Raw genomic sequence first — 11834 nt, forward strand, 5'->3', positions numbered from 1 at the left:
AATTAAGTCTTATAAAGGTCTATTTAGAGAACCTTTGATAGAGCATGAGAAAGCTAATCCTCACCTCTCTTTACTTGGGCTTGGCTGTCCATTACAATCCAATGGACTATGTTGGGCACCCAATATATGTTTCCTAAAATACATGTTTTCAATTTGTCTTTTAATTATACAATATAAATAATATGCATAATTAATTAATATCCCATAAATTTAATTTATAATAAAATATTAATATATTATTTTTCTATTTTATTATTTCATAAATAATAATAAAAAGAAAAATTACTATTTTGCAAATAATAATTTGAAATAATACGCTATTATTTCTTTTGATTGCTCAAATACTTAGTCTGTGTTATCAAGCTAGGTCAGGGACAAATGTACCCATAGTTTTATACTCCAATAAATTAATTATCTTGCTAACTCTTGGTTGAATAATTAGTTTATTAACTACGAGATTTATCCACTTAAAATTTATAGTTGCACTCTCATAATATGTCCATTGATATAGCCACTGCATGAGTTATGTCCCTTCACTAATTAATCATAATTAGAGCTAGGTAATCGTCTATTCAACTCTCTAATTATAAGTTCATTAGTCAGTGCCCTTTGATACTCTAACGAACATTTATGTAAGTCATATGTTCAAGTACCGCTATCAATACTGAGAGGAATAACTAATCTACTTCCAATCAAGGAAATAATGGATTCTATATCTGTGAAGTATGTTCCTAACTGCCCATATTCCCATGACTCCAATATATCTGAAATTAGTTCTATGTGTTTCTTTCATAAACTGTACACTTTAAGTCAAAAGTCATGGGACTACAAATAGGAGTCCATTACTCACTTCAGGATTAAGGTCAAGACTCAAACGACCATCGAGTAATAAATGATGAACTTCTATATTTTAACGGATTATGGACTTTGCAAATTAATTATTCATATCCTAGACTATGTCTATGTTGTATAGAGGTGGCTCGAGGATTATAGACCTATGATTTTGAGCTTTAGTAAACTGGATTATTAATTAAAATCTTCAATTACATAATTTTATTTATTAATTCTAATATTACTCCAGTATAAATTTGAAATTGAAATCTTAGTAATTATAGAATATATTTATAAAGTAATCTCATGTAGTCTGTTGATATAATTATTTCATATAGTTTTATCCTCGAATAGTTGGTTAATAAATTAGAACTAGTGGGGATAATAATAAATCTCGCGAAAAAAAGGCAGGAAGGCGTCTGGTTCTCTCCCATGGCGAAGAAGACAAAGACCCTTCGCAAGCCTTCGATCAAGCCTGGAGATCAAGAATCGCAGCACGTTTCTGACGAGCATTCTCCGTTTTCAAATGGAGGGACGGAAGGCAATGTGGTTTTGGAATTGGGAACGGAGGAGGAGTGTACGGAAGGGGACTTTCTCAACCCTTCAGAAGAGATTTCTGGTTTGGGGGATATTCATCCCCAGGTTTCAGCAACGGAGGAGACAGATAAGGCAAAATCGACCGCTCAGAGATCCTCATGGGAAGATAAGGTGACAGAGGAAGATTTTCTAGGGTCTGCTCAGAGACAATGGCAGGGTTTTTTGGCAGCACATCTTTCCTTTTCTGAGCAACAACTTGAATTTACAGAACCAATTTACAGGGAGGGTCGGAAATTTTCCAGAATGGATGCAGAGGAGGTCAAGGTTCAATCCACTAATTGAAACTCGACAGTGATCTGTATGGTCTTAGGTGCCAATCCGCCTATGGCAGTGTTTGAAGGTTTCCTTAAAAGGGTCTGGGGTCATTTGGGAATAGTGCAAATAGCTAGAATGACTATGAGCTTAACTATGGTGAAATTTAATGACGAAGCCACAAGGGATCATGTTCTAGAAAATGGTATTATACACTTTGACAGAAAACCTGTTATAGTTCGGCCTTGGACTACTGACTTGAGTGTTGTTCGCTTAGTTCGTTCTGTCCCTTTGTGGATTCGCCTCCATGATTTGGGGCTCCAATATTGGGGTAGCAAATGTCTCAGTGCCCTAGTGAGCACAATTGGTAAGCCGCTGATGGTAGATAAATTCACTAAGGAGCGATCTCGCATTCAGTTTGCTCGTGTTCTGGTGGAAATGGAAATCACAGATGAGCCCCCCAAGCATATACAATACATTAATGAACATGGCCAGATTCTGGAACAGGGGGTTGAATACGAATGGCTTCCAGTCAAGTGTAAGACCTGTGCTGGTTTTGGCCACTCAATGACAGATTGCCGGAAGGAGAAAGTTGTGAATTGGGTTAGGAAGGAACCTAATGTGAAGAAGAGTGACAAGAGTGACGAAACTAATGAATTGCAGAATTCTATGCAGATACAGGAGGCCTCGCATCCTGTTCTAGAGACTAGTTCGGTTCAAGTGACACAGGTTTCAGCTCCATCTAGGGAGATATCAGGTGAAAGAGAGGGAGTACAGACCGACCATAATTGGATCACCCCTAAAAAGGTGGCTGTTAAAGCAAAAGAGGGACAGAGACAAGATGGTAAGACTAAGGAAGAAGTGCAAAAAAATAAGAGAAATAACAAGTTTGTGGTGCTTCAAGAGCCATTGGTGGGTAGCAAAGGAGGTATTTCTTCTTCCATTATTTCTAATGGATAGCTGTAACATTCTCTGTTGGAATATTAGAGGGATCAATAGCAAGTTTAAACAAAGCCCTGTTAGAGATATATGTAATAGTAGTAATATTGGTATTTGTGGCCTTTTGGAAACCAAACTGAAAGACTGTAAAATAAGCAATTTCATGGATATGCTGCCGAATTGGGATTACCATAATAGTACTGTCACTGAAGGAAGGTTACTTATTATATGGAGAAGAAAGTTTGTGAGTGTTACTATCATTGAGGAGTCTGCTCAGGCGGTTCACTGTTTGGTCAAGATGAGTTGTTTTCCGCATAGGTTTGGGGTCACCTTTGTCTATGGTTTCAACTCTATTGATGGGAGATGCAGTCTTTGGGATGAGCTGTAGAGGCCATTTTTGTTAGACAAAGCGTGGTTAATTCTAGGAGATTTTAATGCTCCTTTTTAAGGCAATGATAGACAGGGAGGAAAACTTATCTCTGCTCTTGAGTTGGAAGATTCTATTCGGTGGCTAGCTGATGTGCATTTTGAGCCTTTAAAAAGTGTAGGATCCTACTTCACCTGGTCTAATAATCAAGAAGGTCAGGCTAGAATTTACTCAAAAATTGACCACGTTTTTAATAATGAAAAATGGCTTGACAGCTTCCCTCAATCTACTGTGTTTTTCAATTGGGAATCTACTTCAGACCACTGCTCCAGCTGTGTGAAGCTTCAATATTCAGCGCTTTTGGGACCCAAAATGTTCAGGTATTTTAACTTCTGGGCTGAGCATCCTGAATTCCGTACTAAGGTTCTAACTAGCTGGAAGGCTCCTCTCAAAGCTTCAGGTATTAAAGCTATCTATTTCAAGCTTCTGAGACTTAAACATGGGCTGAAAATTTTCAATAGGGATAGATTTGGTGATATTGGTGCTAGTTACCAGAAAGCTAAAGAGGCTTATCAGGATGCTCGGATGCAAGCCCAAGCTCACCCTTATGATCAGTGTTATCAGGATAAGGAAAAACTTGCTGCGGATTTATTTTCAGTTCAGGAAAAATGTTACTACAGTTTTATTGTCCAAAGAAGTAAAATTACTTGGCTTCGTCAGGGAGATTTGAACACTTCATTTTTCTTTGCCAGTTTAAAGAAGAGAAGGACAGATAATAGTATTGTTTCTTTTATTAATAATGAAGGCCGATTAGTTGACAATATCTCTGAGGTTATGTCTCATTATGTGGGGCACTTCAGAGGGGTGTTGGGTAGTGCCAGTTCAGCCTCTTGTAAGCTGAACCTCCAGACTATTCAGATGGGTCCTAGGCTGTCGTTTGATCAACAGGTGAAGCTGCTGAAACCGTTTTCTAAGAAGGAGATTAGGGAGGCTCTTTTTAGTATTCCAATCACCAAGTCTCCTGGGCTTGATGGCTATGGTTCTGGGTTCTTTAAAGCAGTTTGGCAGGATATAGGGGAGGAGATTAGCACAACCATTTTGCAATGTTTTGAGACAGGTAGTTTTCCTCATGACCTTCATGAGACTACTTTGTCTTTAATCCCGAAGGTGGCTTGCTCGTCTAAGGCAGTTGACTATAGGCCCATTGCGTGTTGCTCTACTCTTTACAAATGCATGGCTAAGTTGCTTTGTAAGAGATTAGAGGTTGTGCTCCCTGATATAATTCAGACTAACCAAGGGGCGTTCGTCAAAGGTCGCACCATAGCCCACAACATTATGATATTTCAAGACCTCATAAAAAATTATGGGAGGGCTTCTACTTCTTCTAGATGTGCGATTAAAATTGATCTTAGTAAGGTCTATGACACGGTGGATTGGGATTTTCTTGAGGATCTTTTAAATGCTCTTAGCTTTCCCAAGAAATTCATTAGTTGGGTTATGACTTGTGTTCGAAGTACTTCCTATTCTCTTGTGATTAATGGTAGAATCCAAGGCAAGTTCTTAGGGAAGAAGGGGCTGAGACAAGGCGACCCCATGTCTCCTTTATTGTTCATTCTTATCATGGAGTACTTAACTAGAAATTTTCAATTTGCAGCTCTTAAGTCCCCTTTTAGATATCATCCCATGTGCAAAAGTCTGAAGCTTATTAACTTGTGTTTTGCGGACGATCTTCTTTCTTTTGTAAAGGTTCTCAACAGGCTGTTCATTGTGTCAAGGCAGTTCTTGATAATTTTACCTCTGTTTCTGGGCTGTCCATTAACTCTGGCAAGTCTCAGATTTTCTTTGGTGGTGTCCCGAATTCTGAAAGGTCCAAAATTGCTCAGGACATTAATCATGCTGAAGGATCCTTTCCCATCAAGTATCTCGGCGTCCCCATGAGACCTACTAAATGGAAGCATTCCGACTGTGAGGTGATTATTCATAAGTATAGGCTGAAAATTCAGAATTGGGCGAGTATGCATCTCTCGTTTGCGGGTAGGATTCAGCTTATCAATTCAGTTCTTCTTGGTCTTAGAAATTATTGGATGTCCATCTTTGTTTTACCCCAGAGCATTATCAAGGAAATAGAGAAATTATGTAGAGGCTTTCTTTGGGGTTCCTCGGGACAGAGGAGCAAACTGCACATACCTTCTTGGCACAAGATTAGTCTCCCTAAAGCCTACGGGGGGCTGGGTTTCAGAGATGGTTCTTTATGGAATCGTTCAGTTCTTGCTAAATATATTTGGGCTGTCTCAGCTAAACCAGACTTGCTTTGGGTCAAGTAGGTTAACGCCATTTATTTGAAAGGTGTCAACATTTGGAGTTACGAATTGAGAGGCGATTGTAGCTGGTATTGGAGAAAGCTTTGTCGCATCAAGATTTTCTTTGGCTCTGCTGCTATTATTTCAGCTGGTATGCAAGGAAAATTTCGGTCTGGCAAGCTGTATAACAGCCAGCTGGTTCAGGAACAAGTGGAGTATCATAGGTCTGTTTGGAGTAAACAAATCCTCCCTAAGCATAGATTCATGTTGTGGCAAAGTATTAACTCCCACCTTCTAACCAGAGACAACCTCATCAAGAAGAACGTTCAGCTAGCCTCAAGCTTATGCCCGGTCTATGAGAATTGTCCTGAGACTCACTCTCATCTGTTTTTTGACTGTGTTCTGTCTTCCCAGTTGGTTCATTGCATTTTCGATTGGCTGGGGTTTCAGGCGTGGTCGTTGGTGTTCTAGCACTGGCAGATTTGGCTGACTAGAGCCAGGAATGGTACTAAGGCAGACATTGTGAACATGATTTTTGCTGCTGTTGTCTACAACATATGGAAGAATAGAAATAGGTGTATATATGATTCTTACTCTTCATCTGTTTTGAGTTTAGTTCAGGATATAAAATTCACAATTAAGTTTAGGCTCAACAAAATGTATAGACACACTATCTCAGCTCATGATCAGCTATTCGCTGAACATATTCTCTGTAATTAGTTGTTGATTTTTTAGTTTCGGCTTGTTCCTCTTTTTGAGGTCAATCTGGGCAGTTTGTTTGTATTTGTCTTTTGTTCAATGAAGTTTTCTATTCTTCTTGACCAAAAAAAATTAGAACTAGTGAAAAATATTGTTTTACCCTCTACTTATCTCTTGATCCTTAGGTACCATTAATCCACTAGTGAATGATAAACATATAACTATATTATAAATTTGACCTCAATAACAATTCAATTAGAGAATTAACATTTAAGGGAACCAATATACGACCCTTTAGGAAAGCTTTGATTCCATATTTATAAAATTATGTTCTCAACCACCTTGCCATTGATGTTGGAAAAAGTTTTTCATCGTGCACAACATAATGTGATGCATTGGCACAACTAATTACAAAAAATTCATATATAAAACTATTTTATATATACAATCCTATGATTTATATACATATATTAAACTAACAATAGAATATTTACCTCTTGAAGCCTATCAAGTGTTATTGCTATCTTCTAGTATAAAATACGATCATCTTATCCACACGCACAAGAAAAGTCTTTTGGACCATTCTCAACACAACATGACATGTGTGGGCATGTAGAGTTTCAATATGAAATTTATGATTCTTTTGATATTCTCAACACGTGAGATCAAGAGAGTTTGGGTAAAGAGAATGGTTGAAATAATTTATTTTCCTATCTGAGATATTTTTCTTGCTTACAGAGAGAAAGAGAACAATATATATATATATATATATATATTATAGGGGAATTCTCCTATAGGGGCTTCACTTTAAGCCTTACCGGTAGGGCTCTCAGTGTTCGCGACCTGTGGACAGTTTTCGGCGCAATTTTTTTGTATGAATGTGTATATTGTAGCTATTTAGAGCATCCTGCAAATTTTCAGAAAATTTTGAATAGTTTACAATACCGAAAACTAAGTTCAAATATGTTGTTGCACGCGTGACTAATTTTTTTTTATGCGCGTGGAAAATAACATGTTTGAACCTAGTTTTTTGTACTGTAAACTATTCAGAATTTTATGAAAATTTGCAGGATGCTCTAAATAGCTAGAATATACATAGTCATAAAAAAAGTCGCGCCAAAAACAATTCACGGGTCAAGAAACACTGAGAGCCCTACCGATAGGTCTTAAAGTAAAGTCCTTACAAAAGAATTGTCCTATATTTATATTAGTCATATAAGGTTCTTTAATTAAAGTAAATTTAATTCATATTAAATAATCTAATTAATTAATAATAACAAAATAAGACCAAAAAAAAACCATAGTGCCCTTTGTACTATAGCGTCACATTTCAGAGACAATGACTGACGTGTAACTCTTATACACATACACGAGATATTTTTTCGATTTATTTTATTTATTTAATTCAATTAAAATATTTTTTTTTTATCAATTTATAATATTCAAAGAATATCTTCTAATTGAATTCAAATTGATTCAAAAAGAATTTGGCAACCCACAATAAAATCTGTTATATTTAAATATTAAATTAATAATATTCAAACATTAAATCAACATCTTAATATTAATTATAGATAGGATGGGCAACTAGTTTATAATAAGTCATCCGAATTCAAATTTCTAAAATTTCAATATTAAATTAATTTTTGAAACTAATTTAAAAGAAGATGGCATAATTATTTTTGAAATAATTATTTTATTTAATTAATTTATAATTACAAAAATTACATTAAATAGATAATAAATATATATTTTCTCAATTATCTTATAATTACATATTTACCTGAAAGCTATTTTTTTTTACAAATATACCCTCATATGTCTTATTGTTACTTTTACCGTGTACAATGTTTATAGAGCCGACCAAGAGACCTATAATTTCAAGCTTCAATAAATTAGATTATCAATTAAAATGTTTAATAAAATAAATCCTTATTTATTATTCCTAATATTATTATACTAAAAATATAGGATTGTACTATTGAAATTATAGAATAATTTACTCAACACTTTCAGATAGTCCATTAATAGAGTCATTACATGCAATTCAATCCTTCAATAATTGGTTCATAATTAGAAGTAGGTTAAATTATTGTTTTGTCTTTCTAATTACTTCTTTATCCTTAAGTCATTAATTCACTAGTGAACATTTAATTTAAAAATATTTTATAAATTAGAGATCTCAAAGTGCTCAGTTATATAATTAACACTTAAATGAACCATTATTCAAATTTCTAATGAAGAAAGCTTGGATTCCATTCTCTAAATCATGTCTCCAACCATCTATGTTAATGAATCTCCGAAACAGAAGTCTTAAGACTATTTTACAAAGAAACCTTGATGATTGAATTAAAAGATGCAAATGACATAAACATGAGTTCATGATAACTTTAGGATTTAGGGTGATATTCATATGATCATCGAGTGATATGATTATAACTCTTTAAGGCATTGCATATCAACAATTGATATGACAATAACATTATTTAATAAGAGATAAATACATATCAAGTCCAATCCTAATAATCATTATCATATAAAGCATCTCCACTAAGATGTCTATCTACATCATTGATCCAAATCTACCGTATTAGCAGTGTTTGATTAAAGATTCCATAAATTTAATATAAATTATTGACTATTTAATTCATTATCTAAAATCTTAATCCCGTCGTACACATACAAAATTATAGCTACATTAATGAATTAGGAGTTTTTTTATATTTATATAAATATTATTCAATAGTAATAAACATTAATTATATAAAAACACTTCATTTATAAATTTCATAAGTAACGGAGTAGTTTTCTTGTTTTATATGCATCATGCCCAACGATTGAATCTCCAAAACAAAAGTAATTAGTCCATTGACAAATGAACCTTAATGAAGTGAATAAAAAAAAACCAGTAGACATGAATAGGAGTTCATGACTATTCAGGAAATAGACAGATCTATGTATGATCATATGTTTGATGCGAAATAAATCTTTTTATTATTGCTTTAATAAGTTGAGAAAAATTGGTCATTAAGTTTCTCACTAGACTAAAGCGAGCAAATACTAAAAGAAGTTAAAGTAATAAGTGTTAAAAAAACATAAGGTAAAATGCTTAAATAAGAGAACAATGAAGGAAATAACTTTATAGCAATAAAAGGTATGTAAAAATGGCTAACTAAGTTATTTTAAATTAGCAGTTGGGACACAAGCATTTATTATTAAAATGTACAAAAAAGTAAGGGTCGAAAAGCCAAATATATATATAAAAAAAAACAAAAGATAAAAAGAGTACAAGAGGCTCACAACTAGCTCCGACTGTGAGATTGAGGCTTAGATGGGTGCTTGGGATCTTGGCTTGTGTCCTTGGTGATCTCTTAGAACAACTCGATGGCATCCTTCGACCAGATCTGTCGCCGAGCACAGCCACATTCACCTTCTTGTCCTACTCATCCCTTAGCTTCTCCTCAAAGATGGCCAGGGTCGTAACCTCGTCATCCTTGAGAAAGATGAAATTGACATCAAAATTGTCCCGATACATGGCATAGAGAGTATTAGAGGCGTTGTTGTTGGCTTAGTCATTGAGAAGCTGCTTCTACCTCGAACTCTTTATGATGGGCAGCTAGGTTCTTTAGAGCTTTGGACTCACTGGTCACGACCTTGACCTTATCATGAGGGACAACTGAGAATTTCTTATAGATCTCTTTCCTCTTTGCCTCGAACTTCCCACAAAGTTCCTTCTTCTCAGCTTTGAACTTCGCGATGAGCTCTTTTTTCTTTGCATCTCCGTTGAAAAAATTCTTCTCGATGCCCTGAGGCTTCTCCTTGTTCTGGTCATTCTACACAATAAGTAGAAAAATCTTTACTTGTACCTTAGAGAGATGCTTCTTCACATTCTCTATACCCCCATGAATGTAGGAAAGTAGCTCTTCAGCTAGAGGAAGCCTCACCTTCGTAATGTTAAGTTCTTTACTTACTGCTCGAAAGAAGGCATGGAGGTTGGTTTGGACTGTGTTGGTTTGTTGGAGGGTAAGAAGAGTGACCAACAAAAGATAGAAAAAGATGTTAGTATGCTTGCAAGAAGTAGCAATTCAAGAAGTGAAACAAGATAACTCTATGAGGACAGACAAGAATATCTAGCTATTTGATAGATGAGTAATTTTGAACTCGCCCATATGCACCGTGTGCAGTGTAAGGAGGAATGTCATAAAATCACCCACCGCCTCGAGTAGCACACCAGTGATAAGGGTGATCTTTGGGCCTAAGGAAGTAAAGAATGTGGTGAGCCACAGACTAGCCTTGTGGTCAAGATCACAAAAGCTTTAGTCTTGGGGAAAGGGACCTCAAAGGAAGGAGACCTTGTGGTTGCAACTGCAGGTGGTGAAGTGGCCCTAGCTTGGCAGCATTGAGGCTTAGTCATCCTAGTAGTTGTTACCCAAGAGAGCTAGGGCTCGTATACTTTTGCACTCGCAGTCTCAGAGGGGCAAACCTTGAATTGCTTCTCATGTGGCATTTTGGGTCGCTATTGCATTAGATTGACCAACTATCTCTAACTTGACCTAGAAAAGAAATTCTCCCTAACCATTATTTTGCGAGATGCAACAGCCAACCTCTCTGAGGAAGAATCGACTTTTTAAAAAGGAAGTCCATTTGACCTGTGATAAGAAAGAAAAATCAATAAAGTAAAAAAATTAAATTATTAGAAATACATGTAGTAAAGATAATGATAAATATGTGGGATGCCAAGAATTCAACACACGCCCAAGGTAACCTTCTTGTCACCAATACCTCACAAGGTCAAAAAGTGAGAGTCTCGACTCTTGCGACTTTGGGGTACTTCGTTGCGAAGTCCTGGATGAGACCGTGTCGCAAGGTCCCTCGCGAGACCCTTGTCTCGCACCAAGGAAGGTGCCTCGTGAAGGGAACGGGACCACTGTTGTAACAACCCAAAATCACTAATATGGCTTAAGGGCCTTGATTAGTGTGCCAGGAGGGCATAATTGGTTTATGTGTGAATTTATTGATCTAATGCATAATTATATGATAAGCATGCTTGTATGATTATATAAATGTAAATGTGGTTAAATGTTATATTTGTGAGAACCACATTATTATGTGGGTAAATCTGCAGCAAGCGACTTGAGGCGGTCCTAGGGAGCTAGATAGTGGGAGAGTCACAACGGGGCTTAATATTTGACTTCGGACAAGTCAAGTGGTATCTCGGGTATTGGATGGTTATTTAGACTATCGTGTTATGGAAATAAATAATTGGAGATATATTTGAGGTTAGGAAGTCTAGGCGGGAACATTGGAGAAATTTTACCATTTTGCCCTCGGGGACGTTTCCGGTACCCCGAGCCTTGGGATTAATTTAATTGCTTAAGGATAGACTTAAGAAGCTTTAGAAAACAGTAGAATAAAATAAACTGACCCTCCCTCTTTCTCCCTTTCTCTCACAAAGGAAACTCTTGGAATCTAAAGGAACTCAGCTGAAAGCTCTGTGATTTAGGCTTGGGTATTGAGGGATTAGCTCAATTTTAGCAAAGGAATTCAACCAGGACTAAGGTAAGGATTGATTCCCACTTTCTGTTGTTGACATTTTGTGGTTTTGATTGTCTTCTAAGAGGTTTTTGGGTTTTGAATTTGAAGACTGAATTGAAGCTAGGAATTTGGAAGTTAGCTCAGAAATTGCTTAAAGGATTGATTCTGCAGTGGAGGTAAGTTTGAATTTATAGTTTAATGGCTGAATTTTAGTGTTTCCATGGCTGGTTTTAGTGCTCTTGGGTTAATAAGTTTCAGAGATTGAAGTGGGATTTTGATGGGTTTCTAGTCTAGGTTTCAGCTGAGTTGTGTAG

At 36.1% G+C, this 11834-nt stretch overlaps 1 protein-coding gene across 1 annotated transcript; it reads left to right on the forward strand.

The window, feature by feature from the left end:
* The first annotated feature begins 1752 nt into the window (after positions 1–1752).
* Positions 1753–5780, forward strand: LOC133814800 (uncharacterized). Its single transcript, XM_062247713.1, has 6 exons — positions 1753–2567; positions 2668–2906; positions 3069–4538; positions 4733–5306; positions 5373–5521; positions 5701–5780. The coding sequence occupies exons 1-6, from the start codon at positions 1753–1755 to the stop codon at positions 5778–5780; spliced, it is 3327 nt and encodes a 1108-aa protein (XP_062103697.1).
* The last annotated feature ends 6054 nt before the right edge of the window (positions 5781–11834 follow it).

This window comes from Humulus lupulus, chromosome 2, assembly GCF_963169125.1.
Source record: "Humulus lupulus chromosome 2, drHumLupu1.1, whole genome shotgun sequence".
Lineage (NCBI taxonomy): Eukaryota > Viridiplantae > Streptophyta > Magnoliopsida > Rosales > Cannabaceae > Humulus > Humulus lupulus.